This window comes from Danio rerio, chromosome 1, assembly GCF_052040795.2.
Source record: "Danio rerio strain M-AB ecotype USA chromosome 1, GRCz13ab, whole genome shotgun sequence".
Taxonomy (NCBI): domain Eukaryota; kingdom Metazoa; phylum Chordata; class Actinopteri; order Cypriniformes; family Danionidae; genus Danio; species Danio rerio.
In genome coordinates, this window is record NC_141021.1 from 25222190 (window position 1) to 25243139 (window position 20950).

General features: G+C 36.7%; 1 protein-coding gene across 50 annotated transcripts in view; it reads left to right on the plus strand.

Moving 5' to 3' along the window:
• slit2 (slit homolog 2 (Drosophila)) overlaps positions 1-20950 on the plus strand; it is a 125965-nt gene that overhangs the window by 89280 nt on the left and 15735 nt on the right. For 11 of the 50 annotated variants that reach the window (XM_087236469.1, XM_087236451.1, XM_087236475.1 and 8 more), the window contains 12 exons: positions 1442-1608; positions 1879-2011; positions 2247-2315; positions 3253-3324; positions 4756-4827; positions 4951-5022; positions 7015-7178; positions 7573-7697; positions 11376-11473; positions 16828-16967; positions 17165-17191; positions 17565-17658. In XM_087236469.1, the coding sequence (XP_087092595.1) occupies positions 1442-1608; positions 1879-2011; positions 2247-2315; positions 3253-3324; positions 4756-4827; positions 4951-5022; positions 7015-7178; positions 7573-7697; positions 11376-11473; positions 16828-16967; positions 17165-17191; positions 17565-17658 (1233 nt within the window). 50 annotated transcript variants of the gene reach the window in all.

Consider the following 20950-nt stretch of genomic DNA (forward strand, 5'->3'; position numbering starts at 1 on the left):
TTCCACAATTCACTTTAAAATATGTTTTAAATTCTCACAACATAAAACAAACCAAATTATGGTTTGCAATTATTTTGTTTAAATTTAATTATGTGTTGTTATTAGATGATGACAGAGTCTGTAAAGTAATAGTTAACCCACAATTTAAATTTACTCATTATTTATTCACCCTTAGGTTGTTTTAAATCTTTATGAGTTATATAACAAAAGAAAATAAGTTATTTGAAAATGTTGTAAACGTTTTATTCACACACATGTTGACAAATGAAACCTCTAACCATTGATTTCCATGGTAGGAAAGCAAATATGTGACAGGTTTTCAGCATTTTTTTCAAACATCTTTTGTGTTCACTATTAGAAAGAAACTTAAACAGTTCTGTGACAAGTTAATGAGTAAACGATGACATTCATTTCAGTTTTGGGTAAACGGTCACTTTAATTGTGGCTGTAATAGATTTTCATCCTATGCAGTTTGAAAAATGCATAGAACACCCATCTATTAGCATAATATCATGAACTTTTTAGTTATTTAAAATCAGAATTGATTTAAAATAAAAATAAAAAATCACAAATAACATTGTTTTTTAACATTGATATTGTACACTTTTAGGCGACACAGTGGCCCAATAGGTAGTGCTGTCGCCTCACAGAAAGAAGGTCGCTGGTTCGAACCTCGGTTCAGTTGGCATTTCTGTGTGGTGTTTGCATGTTCTCCCTGCATTTGCATGGTTTTTCCCCACAGTCCAAAAACATGCGGTACAGTAGACTAAATTGTCCATAATGTATGAGTGTATGTGTGTGAATGTTTCCCAGAGATGGGTTGCGGCTGAAAGGGCATCAGCTGTGTGAAAACATGCTGGATAAGTTGGTGTTTCATTCCGCTCTTGGCGACCCCGGATTAATAAATGGACTAAGGGGACAAGAAAATGAATGAATGAATGAACTGTACACTTTTCAAAATGACAGTCTGCCTACAATATCCTGCCTCCATAGGCCACAGCATTTCATTTATTTTCTTATCGGCTTAGTCCCTTTATTAATCAGGGATCGCCACAGCGAAATGAACCACCAACTTATTCAGCATATGTTTTACGCAGTGGATGCCCTTCCAGATGCAACCCAACACTGGAAAAAAACCATAGATTCTTGCATTCACACACTACGGCCAATTAAGCTTATTTAATTCAGCTATAGCGCATGTCTTTGGACTGTGGGGAAGATCCAGAGGAAACCCATATGAACAGGGGAGAACATGCAAACACCACACAGAAATGCCAACTGACCCAGCCATGGCTCGAACCAGCGACCTTCTTGCTGTGAGGCAATCATGCTACTCACTGCGTCACTGTGATGCCAGCCACTGCATTTAGTGCTTACAGTGGATTTGTTTGTATAATTTGCCAAATATTTGCTTCATTATTTTACCTTATGCTGTCCACAGGAACTTGCTGGCCAATCCGTTTAACTGTAACTGCCATCTGGCCTGGCTTGGTGAATGGCTCCGCAAGAAACGGATTGTCACAGGCAACCCCCGCTGTCAGAGCCCCTACTTTCTCAAGGAGATCCCTATTCAAGATGTAGCTGTACAAGACTTTGCCTGTGAAGAAGGTACGGCAATATGTGTGTGTGGGAGAGTTAAATATGTATGTGTGTGCGTAAGAAGATCTTGTTTCTAGCTCTTAATAGGTCTTTGATAAGATCTGTTATGTTAACTCGAGCGTAGATCAATGTTATCTTTCCTTTGCATAAACTCCTGCAAGCTAACAACAATAATCACCATGGGCATATCAAAAAACTCACTTCAAATTTCACTCTTCTCGGCTTCTGATATATGAGAACATTAACACGATGATTAATTTCCTCTTTGTGTGTGCGCAGGTAACGATGAGAATAGCTGTTCACCACTGGCTCGCTGTCCTGCCGAGTGTTCGTGTTTGGATACAGTGGTTCGTTGCAGTAATAAAGGACTCAAGGTTCTGCCTAAGGGCATTCCTAGAGACGTTACAGAGCTGTGAGTGTACACAAACCACAAGCAATTTTATAATAAATGGCCATTTTCAAAAATCCCCGTATCTGATCCAAGCACGCCTTTTTATAAGCGCAGCTGCACCAAAAACACATACTTGACGTCTGAAACAATACATGACTGCTATATATACGTCTTTGAAGTTTCTCCCATTACACTCTTGCTAATGTGCTATTTCCTCTGTGTTTGAGTAATAACTTGTTTGTCTTTTTTCTGATAGCTATCTCGATGGCAACGAGTTCACACAAGTCCCTCTGGAACTATCCAATTATAAACACCTCACTCTCATGTAGGTACTGCCCACTTTGAAATCAGCCAATCTCTAGTCGTTACAGTTATATCGGTTCAGCCCCTTTAAAGTCTTTTTGAGTAATCTGTATTCCGTATATGATGATTTATTTTCTCATCCAGCCATTGCCAAATGCTGTTTTGGCTTCTCATCTTTTTTTCTGCACTATGGCAGCATATTCCATCTCTACTAAACAGAGCAAATAAACAAAGTTCTAATTAACAAATATAGCACATTTAGACTGTGAGTTAAATTAATCTCTTTTTTGTCACATTACTATAAAGCAGTTACACATGAACTATCAGAATATTTGGAATTTTTGGTCCTGTAAGTTCATTTCTTTTTAATATTCTGTTATTTTCATGACTGTATATAAACTAGACTTTTACATCAGATCTAAAGAGAAATGTCCGCTCAAGTGATTCAATGCTTCTAGCATGTGGAATGCTTGTGTTGCTGTTGAATGTATGTTGCATTTTGACTATAAGCCTAACACATAACTATTGTACATGTTTTGTGTTTTAAAAGATATAACAGTCATTGCATTATTACATTCAGTCATCCGAGTATGTTTAACATTGGCCATTTTATTTATTTATGTTTTTTTTTTTTTTGCAGTTTATGCTCATTTAAGTTAAATATTTAACCATATTTTTTCCAGAAACTGTGGTCATGGCTTTGTTGGGGCGAGTGAAACAGTTAATGGAAAGCTCCAAAGAATCTTGTGCTTTTAATGACATGTAATGTTAATGGAAAGCTCCAAAGAATCTTGTGCTTTTAATGCCGTGCAATGTTATTGTGTTATTATGTTTATGCAGTGTTATTGCCATGTACCATAAATGTTGGCTTTGAGTGTTTGATTTCTTGTGGCTCATAACACTCTGCCTTTGTTTGTTTGTGTGTGCGCGCGCGTGTGTGTTTGTGTGTTTTCTTGCAGTGATTTGAGTAATAACCAGATCAGCACATTGTCCAACCACAGCTTCAGTAACATGTCCGAGCTGCTCACACTGTGAGTGTCAATGCGATCTAATGCGGTCTAATGATCTAATGATCAATGCGGTCTTTGTTTTTTGTGCAAACACTATTGTAGTTGTGTGTGTCTTTAGCTGTGCATTGTGTGTGTGCAAAATCAACTTCAGATTTCTTGAAACTAAATGTTTATCTGTGTATATGCAAATATAGGTGCATTATCCACCTATGGAAATACTTGCTCACTTAGGGCTCTATTTTAACAATCTAGGCTCAAAGTGCAAAGCACAGGGCTAACATGTTTAAGCTTATTCTCTTAATGAGTTATAGGTGTGTTTTGAGAATTAACCAATCAGAGTCTCATCTCCCATTACCTTTAAGAGTCATTTGCGTCGTGCTATGGCACATTTGCTATTTACTTGGTAGACTTTGTAAGTGGAAAAACTGAATGCTTCGCTAGCGAGAAAACAGTTAAACAGATCATCTGCAGTGCGAGAATGAGAGAATGAGCCTCCTCATTCTTTACTTTCACTTTCACTCTCTTTCGTGGATAAGGAAACGTGTTGTACGCACAGACATCCATTAGCCTACATAATTAATTTATTTTAAGCACAAAGATTTATTTCAAAGCTATTTCTTACTTAAGTTCTAATTACCAGCAAACGAATAAATGAACAATAATAACGAAGTGTGCTCAAACACCTGAGTTATATCCAAATACACATGCTATGCCATATATGTTCTAAAACCTGACAGGTAGGCAAATCTAAGCTTGTTTTTAATAACAACAAATATAAATATGCATATAAAAAGTAACACCAAGAATAATAATAACATTATACCAAAGGCAATTGTAATGAATAAACTAAAAAAACCTCCTGAGATGAAAAAGGCATGAAGGCAGTGGTTTTTATATTTAAGTAGAAAATAATATATATATTTAATATTTTATTACTTTAATTCTTTTTCATTTGTAAATATATTTGTGTATTGCTGTACATTCTTTGTTTAATTAAGCAATGTACAACTTACACACTCTACACTGGACTTTAGACCTTCTCTCAGCTGGTCTTTTGTGCAGTCTAGTTTAGTTTCTTAAAATAGCAACGTACGCATGCTTTGACAGCCATTCTGAATGAATGAATGAAATATGTGTTTTTTTTCACCAAAGCAACCTGAGTGCTGGAATATAATTGGCTAAAGTGGCATCGGGTTAAAAGAACCAAAACAAAGACAGCATTCTGGCACATCAAACCCATTTTCAAAGCAGAATATTTAACTTCAGCATTGTTTTTTAGATAAACAAGAATGTTCACTTAACATGTTTCTCAAATATCTGCAAACATAAGATGGTATTATTATGCGTTAGAAAAATAAAAAATTCACATACAGCACATTTATATCAATTATTAAAGATAATAACTTAATTGTCTGTATTGTAACTGTGTTGTAATATCTTGTTTTATGTCAGAATTTTAAGCTACAACAGATTAAGGTGTATTCCTGCAAAAGCGTTCGACGGCCTCAAGTCTCTGCGCTTGTTGTGAGTACCTTACTAGCATAGGTGTGCGTGTGTGTGTGTGTGTGTATGTGTGTTTGCTATTAGACTTTGATTTATGTGTTTTGAATTCTCTTGGATAGCTTCATTTCTTTCTTTTCTCTGCAGGTCTCTCCATGGTAATGATATTGCTGTGATCCCAGATGGAGCTTTCAAAGATCTGTCCTCACTCTCTCACCTGTAAGCACCTCAGAACACACACTCACACACACACTCTCTCACACACAAAGCACTTATGAAGTGTCCCAAATAGGTTTTGACAGCTGGATGCACTTTGGTTCTTTCTTTCTCTCTCACACAAGCACACTGAAACATTTTCTTTGTCTGAACCTGGGGTTTTGCAGACACAGATTGGTTGAGTTCTTGGTCTCTTATGTTGACCTTTTTTTGTCATTCCCATAGATCGGTTTCACAAGTGTAATTATGACTGACAGCCAAGAAAAAAAAAAAAAATACATATTACTTTACACCAGAGACTGACAAGTAAGCAATATTGCAATTATTTAAAAGAAAAAACACATCAAAGTCACATCATATATGTACATTTGTAAAATATTAAATATTAGAGTGCACAAACAAGCATTTTTGTTTTGAACATGACAAAAAAAGAGTAGTAATATCCAGGTGTGTGAGTTATAAACTTTGCACACGTTTGGTACTTTCAGGATGATTTGTGGACTGTGAATGTGATAGGTAGACATTATCGCATTAACAGGGCAATCAGCCAACCAGAGCAGCATGGAGGAACAACCCCCTGCCAAACTCATGCTCAATGATCTGAAGCGTGATAGCTTTCTATAAAAATGAATTCTCTGATGTCTCTGCTGGATGGTATTGCTAAAGAGAAATGAGCAAACATAAAAAAATGAACCAATGAGATAATAAAAAATCTGCTGGAATTGACAGAAATTTACTACAAATATATGGTTAGAAATAAATTAGACATAAATCTGGAGTAAAATCTTTTTACTTCTACTTCTTTACATTTTTACACAAACATCTGTACTTTCTACTCCATACATTTTTAAACCACAGTTAATACTTTCTTTTTCATGTGTTTTATGGCACAATTTGAACGCCTTTTTGATGCAATCAATCAATTTTTTTTGTCATATTTAACCAAGGCTGTCAAACACCTTATGTAGCCTAGTTTATGAAGATTACTACGAGTAAGGCAAAAATGACTACGCAGATTAGACAGAGGGAGTCTGCGAATTTAACATGACTGATGTTGCCGGTAATATGTTTTAATAGTTTACATGGGACACATTTTGCTCAATCAGATCACAGGTAAACAAGGTAAACACATTCCAGTTCAAAAATATGCCAATTAAGTGCTTAGAGTCGATTGTTTACTTCTGATCATACTGCACTGGATTTCTCTGCTCTTTTAATCTAATACTGCGGAAAAAAAGTGCTTTTTTTATAGATTTGTACATTTAGTACTAAAACAATCAAATACTTTATAAAAACTTTATACATTAAGATTTATTTCTTTTATTTCCGATGAGTTTATATATTTTTTAATACAGGATTTATGCTTTTTTCAGTTTTTTATTGAATATATATTTTACAAATAGGCCTACTGTTGTCTTCAATTAGTTTTTTTTTAACAAATGCTTTACAACAACAAAAGTAACCATACTGGGCTCGATACATGGGCTGACTTTGAGCAATGTTGTTGGGCAATATTACAGGGTGCGATGATGCTTGACTACTTTCAAAAAATTTTACATAAAAATGTTTGCTCTCATACACTCATATACTATAGCCAGTTTAGTTTATATATTCACCCATACTGCATATCTTTGGAATGTGGGGGAACTCTAGTGAAACTGAAGCATGTAGTAGTAATGGTTACTTTTTTATTTTTTCAGGCTGTACTTCTTTACTTTTTCTAGAGTACAAAAGTGTAGTCAGTACTTCAACTTTTACCAGATTCTTTAAAACATGAGAATCTGTACTTCTACTTGAGTAAAGGATGTGTGTACTTTTGGTGGGGACACAAAGCCAAAATAATTTGTATTAAAAAATGTAACATCAAATGATGTAACAAAACAGAAAGAAAAGTGTGATGTCTTTTTTATTTTTATTTTTAACATTTAGTTTTTGCAGAAGACACTGCATTTCTTGATTTGTAATTGGTTGTTTTTGTGTGTGTGTTTTTTGCAGGGCTCTGGGCGCAAACCCCCTGTACTGTGACTGTCACATGCAGTGGCTCTCTGACTGGGTAAAGAGTGGATACAAGGAGCCTGGCATCGCCCGCTGTACCGGTCCTGGAGACATGACTGACAAACTGCTGCTCACTACACCCTCTAAGAAATTCACATGCACAGGTATAAAAAACCCACTTAAGACACACTTATCCTGTCACAGAGAGGGCATTAACATTAACTCTAACACTAGCTTATATATGCAGATGGTAATATTGTAAGTAATATGATATGATTGGTCATTTGTAGAGGTGCCGGGGACTTGTGGTTTTCCTGTGCCAGGTAAGGAAGCCAATGAGAGCCCAGAGAGCTCCTATAGCCCCACACCCGTATCTGCCTTCTAAACTTTTCCCGGTTTTAAAGTGACCTTTTGACCTGTGTTTAATTGTGAATAATTTGTGTGATGCCTTACCTGATCAATCCTATGTGTGTTTGTGAGCCTGTGAACATTTGTTAAATTTCTGTTTGCGTGCATAACATGCTGTGTAATTTCCTTTTCTCTCTGCATTTCTCTTAGGTCCAGTGGATGTAAGCATTTTGGCTAAATGTAACCCTTGCTTGTCCAATCCCTGCAAGAATGATGGGACCTGCAGTAACCATCCTGTAGATTTTTACAGATGCACCTGCCCGTATGGTTTTAAGGTACTGTACATACACATTTAATCAGGAAAGAACATCCTATCAGTAGTCTTACTAAATTTTAGATACACAATTTGACTTGTACCAATTGTACTACAACTGTCCAAGATGAAACTGTGTTGTTTGAAATAGGGGTAATAATATATATATATTTTGAATAATTAGACATTCCACCTGGCAGGCAGTAAATAAATAAAAAAAAAAGAATTCTGAAGAAATTCTTTTTATTCGGTGGACATATTTGCATCACTTTCAGGCAGCTATTTTGGCCATCTAAGACCATGTCCTACTTTATATATTTGAATGGAGAAATACTAAAATCTCCTTATCATGCTTAAAAAGCAACAAAAATCAACAACAAAATCGGACATGAACTCTTTCATAAAGTTTATTGCTTAAAATGTATTGCTTAAATGTGACCAAAGCATGGAGTCAGCTTTTTATGTTAACCCTTATGTACTGTTTGGGATGTTTTCACCCACTCTGGGGTGATTTTGTGCCTTAATTTAGCCATAACTTTTTTGTATGTTTCTGCTAGCAGAATGATTTTTGGTGACAAATCTTATTTTGACACATTTAAAAAAAAAAAACGCTTTGTAATTTTACTTAAACTCAATTATTGTTAAACTCAACAATAAACTCTGGGCACATTTACTAGCATATTTGCGCACATTTACTGTACTACTTTGTTATGTTAGGGATGAAAACATCCACTAAATTAAACTGCTGTAAAAATGCATCAGATACTTTTTTTTTTTTCATTTTTCTGCATAAATCTGTTAATCAACCATAGTCCAGATTAAAACTACTAAACTGTTTAGAAAATTACAGATTTTTAACTCTTTAATTGCCAAGTTCACAAAAGATGTCACTGATTTGGTAAAAAATGCACACACAGAGACAGAAAATGACGTATTTTCAATATAAAAAGTAATTGTGAACTGGATTTTTTTGAGGTTTTATCAAAGTTTTGAAACAAAATTGGCTTTGATGCATTATTTTATATGAATTTAAATTTTTTTCCTCTCTAATTTACTGTTGCTGGCTCTTTTTGCCCCATTGACTTCCATCATTACCACATTTTTTTTATTACAAAACCATGACACCATATAGTCATACATTCTTCATTGTTGGTGATTTTCCCTGTTTGGAGAAGGTAAAATTTGTAACTTTTACTGTTGATCATCAACAAGCACCATTAACCCTTTAGATAGGCCTGTACAAAAAAAATATATATATATATATATTTTATTTGATTTTATATGGAGGAAAACAGCAAATTAAAGTGTGTATATGTGTGTGTCGGTAAAAGTGTAAGAGTGACCTTTACACACTTACCTTGATATGTCTGAGAAAGTCAGAATATGCATCTCAGCTCTCAGAACTACATAGATTAAATATAAACAAAGACTGTATTTATGCACCATCAAATGTGGTTATTATGGAAGTCAATTGGGCAAAAACAGCCACCAACAGTAAATTAAGGAGAAAAAAGAAAAATCGAACAATGCACCAGAGCCAGTGTTCAACCTGGTTTACGAATAAATGAAGCTGATTTGAATTTAATGTTGTTACTGATCTTTCACACGTCCAAGACGTGATAAAAGGTCCAAAAAAATCCAGTCCACAGTTACTTTTTATATTGAAAATACGTCATTTTGTGTGTTTTTTTCCACCAAAATCAGTGACATCATTTGTGAACTTGGCAATCAAAGAGTTAAAATCCTGTAATTTGTAGTTTTGATCAGGACTGAGGTTTATTTATGCAACAGATTTATGCAAAAAACAAAAAACAAAAAAAAAAAACGATTATTTATCTGATGCAGTTTTACAGCCTTTTATTTAGTGGATGTTTTCATCCATGTTATAACAAAATGGTGGTTTAAACAGTGCACAAAGGTGAAAGAGTCAGAACTTTTTGCTGGAAAAGCAGATGTGGCATTGACTCTTTTTTATGATGCATAAGACAAATGTTTTTATAATGTTCTCAGTATGTCATGAAATCAATTCAAAGAAATTATAGTATTAAACAGATCTACACGCATGGATTCTGCAGTCTCAAATATACTTTAAAATCAAACTATCCCATTTCCTCATCTATCAACATCACGTCTGTGAAGTGCAGAGCTTGTGCAAACACATCCGTAGATGATTTCTTAACTGCTGCGTTTACATCGCTGTCATTTTGGCTGTTTGTTTATTTTATTATTGAGATGATGGAATGCAGCACATATTGTATTTGCATATTTATCTAAACACCGCTGAGAGTCAGCAGCATTTGAGTGTTAATATATCACAGCAGGTACTTCCTTTTACTTCTAATAACAGAATGAAAAAGAAATTTGTCGTAAGTATATACAGGCTTTGAATCACACCCACACTTGTTATGTGCTTGAGCATTAAGTTGCTGCAGTCAATGTTAATGAGCATAGTTAGTGACGCTAATAACAAGTCTTTCTGAATATTATATGTAGCCCCTTTAAAAGCGAATATATCAACCCGGTCCTGCTAATGCGAATGTGCAGTCCTAAAAACACACCTCGGAAAACATCTATGGTAACATAAGCTTCTGACGACAACTGCAGTGACACAGTGATTTTACCAACTGACGTTTGGCTATTTTATTTAGAAGTCATGAATTATTCCACCATACTGTGCACCGCACTTTATTCCTTTCATAAGTCAAATAAGTGAATCGTCTTTATATATTTAAAGTCTCTGGGATGAGTCATGTCTACTGAGCAGAGTGTCACAGAGATTGCACTTACTAACAATGCTAGCAAGCCATATCACCATAGCAAACACATAGCTGTACGACAAAAAAAGTACACTAAAAAGCCTAAGCAACTGGAAAGCAAACATGTTTCACAAAACATGGAACATGGTAACTTTGATGGGAAGTTTCTATTTAGAATAAATAAACCTAGCAATGCTGGCACTGTTGTCTTTCAGCAAGAAGGTCATTGGTTTGAGTCCTGGCTTAGCCAGTTGGCGTTTCTGTGTGGAGTTTGCATGTTCTCCCTGTGTTTGTGTTGGTTTCCTCTGGGTGCCCTGGTTTCCCCCCCAGTCCAAAGACATGTGCTATAGGTTAATTAGGTAAACTAAATTGGCCGTAGTGTGTGTGTGTGTGTGTGTGTGTGTGTGTGTGTGTGTGTGTGTGTGTGTGTGTGTGTGTGTGTGTGTGTGTGTGTGTGTGTAAATATGAGAGTGTATGGATGTTTTCCAGTGCTGGGTTGCAGTTGGAAGGGCATCCGCTGCGTAAAACATATGCTGGATAAGTTGACGGTTCATTCCACTGTGGTGACCCCTGATAACCAATGGAATAAACCAAAGCAAAATGAATGAATAAATAAACCTAGATTTATCTTGAATCAAACGGTTATTTCACCCAAAAGTGAAAATGAGCTCAGCATTACACTAGTTTCTTTCTTCTGTTGAACAAAATATAAGATATTTTAAAACATACCTGATGAAGATAATCATTGGCTTCCACCCTAGAAATAAATACTATATATTTCATTGGGTATCATCAACTAGTACAAAATTACTTCTTTTGTGTTGTATAAAAGAAAAAAAACTCACATATGATGGTTTTGAATGAGCGAAGGCTGAATAAACATCTGCTTGTGAGAATAAGCGAGTATGAGGCAATTGTTTGTAATGCTGCGTTTGTTTATGCAGGGTCAAGACTGTGAGGAACCAATTCATGCGTGCATCAGTAACCCCTGTCAGAATGGAGGAACCTGTCATCTGAAGGATGGAGAGGAAAACACTCACTGGTGAGAAAGATCTTGATCATCATTATTAAAGGTGCAGTATGTAAGTTTGACACCCAGTGGTTGAACTAGGTATTTCATTCTTGGATAAAAACAAACGGTAAGTGCAGTTTGCCAGATTGTCGACTAACAAGAGCAAGTCTCAAGCCTAAAGGCTAATTTAAATCATGTTCTTAATAAAATCAACGGGCCGCGATAGAAGGAATATTTTTTACATATTAAAAGGAGTTTTTGTTCTAACCAACACCTTGAATTGATATTATAAACGGCTTCTATTGCTCACAGTTGAACAACAGGATAATTTACACCTCAGGTACACCTCATGTGCTTTATTTAGTGTTAAATGCTTATAATGTGAGTTTGATTGCCATTTTACATAACATTTATAGCCATACTACTGATAGCAGCAGCAGCAATTCACCTCAGTATATATAAAGCAGCAGCAGCAATTCACCTCAGTATAAATAAACTGTTAGAAAATTAACTTTAGAACTTTAGACTCAAAACCAACACATATCAGTGATTTATTTAATAATGTAAAAGAGGTTAAATATACATTAATTAGATTATAAATGTTACCATTTTATGAGTAAGTGCATATTCTGTGCTTCTGAATGGCTGCATTTAAATTTCTGTCGTGCTGCGTCTGGTACAAACAGCCAAATTGCTTATCACTGCAAATCTCATTACGGTGTTGTTAGGACATGGGGTTACAATGTAACCTGCTCACCTAATGTTTACATTCATAGTATTTATATTATTTGCTAATTAATAAGCTCATGTTGAACTCTGAATCTGCATCTCATTTCGGAGTCCGCTACTGTCAACCGGAGGTCGCATTTTGGTCACGGGTACATGCTTTGACAGCCATTCTGAATGAATCAATGAAATATGCGGTTTTCCACCTAGGCAACCCAGGGTGCTGGAATATAATTGGCTTAACTGGCAGTGGGCGGGTTAAAATAACCAAATCAAAGACAGTGTCTGCCACTGAACGGCCATTTTAAAAGCAGAATAACTGAGGATAACTGTTTTTCAGTTAAGCAAGAATGTTCACTTGGCATGTTTCTTGAATATCTGTAAACATATTATGGTATTTTTATGCTACAGAAGAGTTAAAAACATACATACAGCACCTTTAATCACTGAACTCTATCAAAATATAAATGACTTTTATATGAGACCCATAAAGAGATATTATGTTATTCAGGCTCTGCTGAATGTGGCTTTCATTTAGAACATTGTGTGTGTGTCCCTGCTGCTCCGGTAATAAATATACTTTATGGACAAAGTGTGTCTAATCTGTCTTAATCAGACTGAAGTGTCTGAAACTGATCTGAGCTCACTCATGCACTTAATCAACCAATCAAGGGCCTTTCTGTACGTGTGTGCATGTGTGTGCGTGTGTGTGTGGTGAGCTCAGGTTCAGCTGCTGTCATATACTTATCAATGCTAATGAATTCTTTGTGCTGGTGAATAAGAAGAGTTTCATTTGAGAACTTCTGCTTTACATGTTGATTAGGCCCTGTAATGTAATACACTCACAGACATGCACGCACACTGCATACAATTCTTTTCAGTTTAATATGCAGAGACAACCGTAAGTAAGTCATTCACAGATCAATTTTCCAAAGAGCAAAAGCATGAATTTGTACCCTGATAATGTATCGGAAAATGTTCAGTGTGAAACATCATAAATAATAAACGTAAGATTAAACTGTTTTATAAGGGTCCTCTGAAAGGCAAGGATCAATATTACTAAAAATCTAACTTCAAATGCACTCATACATTCAATATTGTGCTGTAAAATACCTCTTCATCTAAAAAAAGATTCATTAAATGCTATTCACTCAGACGTACACCACTTAAAACATTCATTCATTCATTCATTCATTTTCTTTTCAGCTTAGTGATTAGGGGTCACCACAGCAGAATGAACCGCCAAATTATCCAGCAAATGTTTTATGAACCAGATGCCCTTCCAGCCCCAACCCAACACTGGGAAACACCCATACACTCTTGCATTCACACACATACACTACGGCCAATTTAGCTTACTCAATTCACCTATACCACGTCTTTGGACTGTGGGGTAAACTGGAGCACCCGGAAGAAAACCCACGCCAACACAGGGAGAACATGCAAACTTCACATAAATGCCAACTGACCCAGCTCAAATCAGCGACCTTCTTGCTGTAAGACAATCATGCAACCCTCTGCTCCACCGTGATGCCCCCACTTAAAGCAAATCTCAACAAACACATTCCTCAATAGCAAAATATAATCACAACATAAACCACAGCTTGGAAAAAAGACAAAAAAAAAATAAATTCATGCTGCCATCTGCCAAATGTTTGCAGAAAAGTACATGAAATCCTAGGAATTACAAACTTAAAAAGGGTCAAATGGCTGTCAATTTTTCCTTGATCAATTTTACCTTTTGACCAGTAAGTAATACTGGTCACACCAGTGAGGGAAAATTAATCATTACTTTGCCACTCCAGCACTGTTGGCTGTCAGTATCCATTTGGGAAAACTATTTTAATGGCAGCACAAGTAAGGACGCAGAACCCATTTGGTGTGTGTATGTGTGTGTGTGTTTAACTGACCTCTAATATACATCCTAACATAGACATATTGGCTAAATCCCTCCAAATAAGGCTAAATTTGAGCTGTTATTGACTATTTAATACAGGGGTCACCAATCTCGGTCCTGGAGGGCCGGTGTCCCTGCAGGGTTTAGTTCCAACTTGCCTCAACACACCTGCCTGGATGTTTCAAGTATACCTAGTAAGACCTTGATTAGCTTGTTCAGGTGTGTTTGATTAGGGTTGGAGCTAAAATCTGCTGGACACCGGCCCTCCAGGAACAAGTTTGGTGACCACTGATCTAAAAGATATCTAACAGTAGTCTAAAGCATGGGAAGTCTGTCTTCTTGAAGAGCAGTGTTGTGTTAGTTACTGAAAAATAGCAACTAGTTACAATTACTAGTTTCTTCATTCAAATAGTAACTTAATTACTTTATCCGGTACTTACACCAAAAAGTAATGCGTTAGTCTTAAAAGTCATTTTTGAGTTGCTTTTCCAAAGAACATTTTCAATGCTCCCATTAATGCCCCAACTTCAGTGCTGCATGGAGAATACACTGATTAAAAACGTCAGTTTTAATTCTCATAACTAAATAACAAGTCTTTAACAAAAATCATTTTTAAAAACTAATTTTTTTAAGTCAGAGCAGCAGCACAAAAATAAATAAAAAAAAATCCTAAGGTGATAAACCAGCAGAATACTATATTCATAAACAAAAAGCAAAAACTAAAGTTGCTTCAGCATCATATACGTTGTTGTATTTAACCCTCAAAATTCTACACACAATACCCCATAATGGCGTTGTGAAAAAAAATATTTTTTTAAATTGTTGCAAATTTTTAAAAAACAAAAAAACTGAAAAATCACATGTACATAACTCTACACAGACTTTGCTGTGAAGCTTTAAATTGAGCTCAGGCACATTCTGTTTCCACTGATTATTCTTGAGATATTTTAACAGCTTGATTGGAGTTCACCTGTGGTAAATTCAATTGACTGGACATGATTTGAAAAGGCATACACCTGATTACATAAGGTCCCAGGGTTGACAGCGCATGTCAAAGCACAAACCAAGCATGAAGACAAAGGAATTGCCTGTAAACCTCCAAGACAGGATTGTCACGCGGCACAAGCCTGGGGAAGGGTACAAAAAAAAGTTCTGCTGCTCTGAAAGTTCCAATGAGCACAGTGGCCACCATCATCTGTAAATGGAAGATGTTTGGAACCACCAGGACACTTCCTGGAGTTGGACGGCCATCTAAGTTGAGTGATCGGGGAAAAGGGCCTTAGTCAGGGAGGTGATAAATTACCTGATGGTCACTTTGTCTGAGCTCCAGTGTTCTTCTGTGAAAAGAGGAGAACCTTACAGAAGGACAACCATCTGTGCAGCAATCCACCAATCAGGCCTGTATGGTAGAGTGGACAGACGGAAGCCACTCCCTGCCTGGAATTTGCCAAAAGGCATCTGAAGGACTCTCAGACCATAAGAAACAATTCTCTGGTTTGATGAGGCTAAAATTGAACTATTTAGAGAAAACCAAGCACCGCTCATCACCAGGCTAATACCATACTACAGTGAAGCATGGTGGTGGCAGCAGCATAATGCTGAGGGGATGTTTTTCAGTAGCAGGAACTGGAAGACTAGTCAGGATAGAGGAAAAGATGAATGCAGCAATGTACAGAGACATCCTGAATGAAAACCTGCTTCAGAGTGCATCAGACTGGGGCAACGGTTCATCTTCCAGCAGGACAATGACCCAAAGCACACCGCCAAATTATAAATGGAGTGGCTTCATGATAACTCAGTGAATGTCCGTGAGTGGCCCAGCCAGAGCCCAGACCTAAATCTTATTGAACATCTCTGCAGAGATCTGAAAATGGCTGTACACTGTCGCTTCCCATCCAATCTGATAGACCTTGAGAGGTACTAAATCAGGTACAAAATAAAAGAGGTAATAAAAGAGGTACAAAAATTCCCAAAGACAGGTGTGCCAAGCTTGTGGCATCATATTCAAAAAGACTTGAGGCTGTAATTGCTGCCAAAGGTGCATCAACAAAGTATTGAGCAAAGGCTGTGGATACTTCTGTACATGTGATTTTTCAGGTTTTTTATTTTTAATAAATTAGCAAAAATGAAAAAATATATTTTTTCACATTGTCATTATGAGGTATTGTGTGTAGAATTTTGAGAAAATAAATTCATTTAATCCATTTTGGAATAAGGCTGCAACAATAAAAATGTGTAAAAATGAAGCGCTACAATAACTTTTTGGATGCACTGTATTATAGACAACCTTAGATTTTATGCAATTTCAACAAAACAAAAACTTAACAGCTCCTCAAAAATGACATCTATGAGAAATTTTTAAACTATAGACAAATTAAACGTGGTATGTCAGCAACATATGAAAAGTAAGCTGAAAGTGCCAAATCTGCTGTTGTATAACAGCTATAAAATATGTTTAGCAATAAAAAAATAAATTACAGCATTTTCTGAGCAATTCAATATATATATATAGAAATGTGTCACTGTGTCTAAAGTAATCAGTTTTGTTATACAGATACTGACCAATCTTTCTTTTGGATTATTGTATATTAGGTGTTCACCGAATTCTGATTACTTGCTGATAATGGTGATCAAGGGCACCACAGTTTCTAGAACATTACTGCTAGAGGCATTAATGAAATATCAAAGCAAATAATTACAGCTTAAAACAACAAGAAAATTCATTAACAACAAGATAAAGTTTTCCTGTGTGTATGTTCAGGTGTGTGTGTCCAGAAGGATTTGAGGGTGATGAATGTGAGATAAACATTGACGACTGTGAGGATAATGACTGTGAGAATAACTCTACATGCGTGGACGGTATCAACAACTACACCTGTCTCTGCTCACCTGAATACACAGGTAAATCTCTCGCTCTCACACACAGCACAGACACACGCACGCATACCCACACAGTCACATGCCAAATGCTCTGTGTTCTCTGTGCTTGATTTAAATGTGTTGCTAACATGCTTGAGCTAACATGCTAACGTGCCAAACGCATACTCTGTATTTCTTTGTTTCCTTTCCTTGCTTCTTGTTTCTCTTTTTTCTACCAGCCGCTAATAATAATGAAGTGGAGAAAGGTTAGTTTACTCTTTCATGCTCCCATTGTCTGTCTTTTCCCTCTGCTGTTTCTGGCTAGTGCTTCCTCTGTCTTGCTGAAGTATGAAATGCACACATACATTGATGTTTACCTTACTCCTCGACTGTAAATAGAGCCGTATTGAATTGTTGTTCCCTAGAGCATTGGTATTTTGTCTTTTCCCTCTGTAAGCTGATTAATCAGAAACTACCCACACACACACACACACACACACCCACACACACAGACACACAAGCCTACTGGTTTAATAATATTCAACTCATGTTTTCCTACAATAAACACTACTTTGCTCATTCATTTGCCTTCCTCTCTTTCTGTCTGTTTATAATGTATGTGTGTGTGTGTGTGTGCAGGGGAGCTGTGTGAAGATAAGCTGGATTTTTGTGCTTCAGAGCTTAACCTGTGTCAGCATGACTCCAAATGTATTCTGACTGCTAAAGGCTTCATGTAAGTGACTAAGATTTTCACTACATGTATTGTAAACTCAAAATAAATTCACAGTATTTACTGACCATCTGAAACATACTGGCAAGATCACTTGGGTACATCGCTTACAAAGTTCAGAGTATCAAATCTGTTAAACCTAGTATGCAGGGCCGTGCACAGGGGGGTGGCCCGGTGTCTAGAGCAACTGCCCCTCTGCCCTCATTGGCTGAGGTGCCCCTCTCAGGAGGCACTTGACCAACCCCCTTCTTATGCAAAAGATCCCCTTCGGTCAACAACCAAATGTGGAAACTCAGTTGAGAGTAATTGAATATATTTATTATAGAAAAAGAAAAGTAGCAATTTAAATGAGCATCTCTTCAGGGTGACCACAGGCCAAAATAACAAACAAAAAAATCTGCAAAGTAAATTACCTGTATATCTTTAAAGAAAAATACAGGAAGCTTACGTACCATCCTGCCTAAACATGAAGTCAAAAGTAATCAAATAAATATGCAGGCCACACTTATAAGCTTAAACAGTTGCAAGCATACATTGACATTTGTACAAGAATAACGGTTGGTTGTCAGACGAAGGGGTAGGGAAATCCAGGAGCTCTCCACTCTATGCAACCGTGCCATCACAAATGAGCTCCCTGAACTCTGCCGGAAGTTCCCTTTTATAGATCTCTGTGACCAGCAGCCGATCAGAGCCTGAAAAATTTTAAAATGGGAGCCTATGGGGTAACAGAAAACAACACAAGAAGTCAGGACAAAGAAAAAGACACATGCAATGCACAACAAAAATAAATAAACAAACTTTAGTCTTAACAGTAACCTGTATTAGGTGGCATAAATAATCACTTACCGATATAGAAATATAGCTCTTTTTTTGGGAAGTTTTGACATTAAAACAGACAACACATGCTTACAATATATTTTCTTTTTATCTGCTCAGTGCTCCTAGATAATTTAAATCCAGCTTTTTATTCAGTGAAAGTCAGAGGAAAATCAGGGAATTTGATAGTTTGAAATGCATACAGCAAGTGCACTGTAAACTCATCAGATTTGACAGGTTTTCAGAGAATATATGTATTTTTTAATGATGTTCACCAAAATTTATTTTTTAAAACATTAAGCACCACAGCTGTTTTTTTTATTATGATGATAATAAGAAATACTTCTTGAGCATCATTATATTAGTATGGTTTCTAAGGGTATTATGTGGTACTGAAGGCTGGAGTAAAAGCCGCTCAAATTTCAGCTTCACAATCAAAAGGGTCAATTCTATTTCATGATATATATAAAGCATTTTAAAACACTTTAAAGTATGATAATAATTCACATTTTTACAGTTTTGTATGTTTGATCAAATAAAGCATATAAAAGCCCTGATATAATTCAATCAAAGAAGGTCAATTATGAATAGCACCATACCAGAGAGCCATGGCAGAAGTGATGTAAGAGAGTGAAAGAGACACTGACACTCTTTTCAAATATATATATTAGAGTGTAATACTGGAAGTGTACACTCTGAACGCAGTGGAAGGTGGACACACACAACATGTTTTATATCTTGTTACCACAGTATGTAATGTTGTCCACTTGTGATCTAAATGTCAGGTGTAAACAAGGTCTGCCTTTACATTGTTGTGTTTTAAGCTACCTAAAGCAAAGAAAGATTTTTCCAGGCTTTAGAGTCTAAAATTCTTACATAAATTGTATTTTTGATGTTTCAGACAAGTAGTTTCATGACACAAACTCAGGATCCTCCAGTTACTGCAATGCATTAGTGCTGAATAGACACTGCTATGTGAATATGTCTTTAAAGACATTTAAATCCTTCGAGAGGATCACGTGCTTATAATTGACACGGCTGGCCCTGAGTCAAGCTAATGTATGAACCACCAATCAGATGATTCCTAACTCAGTAACCAAGCATCTTACTTTTAGTCATCTTCGTCTTGAAGAATCCCCCCTTCCACCCCCTCTCCTCCTTCTTTTTCCTCTATAGGGCAGCACTGCGGCCCAGTGGCTAGCATTGTGGCCTCACAGCAAGAATGCCTCTGGTTCGCGTCTCTACCCGGCCAGTTGGCATTTCTGTGTGTAGTTCATGTTCTCCCCATGCTCGCGTGGGTTTTCCATGGGTCCTCCGGTTTCCTTTCACAGTCCAAAACATAAGACATAAGTAAACTGACTAAACCAAATACTATAGTCAAATAGCACTATAGTCAAATTCCATCAGCAACACACCCTCATAGCAATCCTTAAGCAGCAGGAGGGAGGGGGGTTCTCGAGATCTACCTGAGCTCAAACTTCCCTCTCGCCCTGCAAACGGGAGGGAGCCCCGGGCTCGAGGATCTCATGAGCTTATTACCATTCATCAGCTGTGGGAACTCTTGAAAACCCTCTGCATGCTCTGCACTCACTCAAGTCTGTTGAATCTAAACCCACTTTGGATATAGATTCATAACATTCTCTCTCATCTCAGCTTTCATTTCATTCCTTTTTCCGCCACACCAAAAAAAAACTGACTAAAAAGCTACATTATACACCATCAGGTGTATGTGTGTGTGTTTCCTTCTTTGCTAAAGTGTGTGAGCAGCAGGCCACATAAGTTCATTTGTGTGTTTTTATGCCCATTGCTGCAAATGTTAACACAACAGTGGATCGGTGTGGAATTCAGCTGAAGTCTCTGAGGTTGTGCTCTGTGTTTGTGCTCTGATATTCAATTACAGCTCTCCCATCGGCTTTACTATAAAACTGAGTTGGAGGGGGTGTTTTAAAGATGACATGATGCGATACGATAGGATGATGAATGTGTTTATGTAACGCTGCAGAGTGTGTGTGTAAAAATCTTAAAAACAAAGTTCATTTTTAATGGTTTATGGAAGTAAAACTTTTGTAATTAGAGACGCTTTATATATAATGTATTTCAAAATAACAAATAATGTCCCCAAGTTCAAATTAAACAGATGATGGCATGTTCAGGTCTACATTGGGACCTCAGAGCTAGATACATGAACCTACATTTAATAAATGTACATATGTACATATGTGGGTCACAAGTTGGTGCAGTGGGTAGCATGATGTCAGTGTGGAGTTAGCATGTTTTCCCTGTGTCTGCGTCAAGACATGTGGTATAGGTGAATTGAATAAGCTAAAATTGGCCGTAGTGTTTGTGTGTGAATGCAAGAGTGTAATGGGTGTTTCCCAGTGTTGGGTTGCAGCTGGAAGGGCATCTGCTCCATAAAGAGCATATGCTGGATAAGTTGGCGATTCATTCCGCTGTGGAGACCCCTGATTAAAAAGGGACT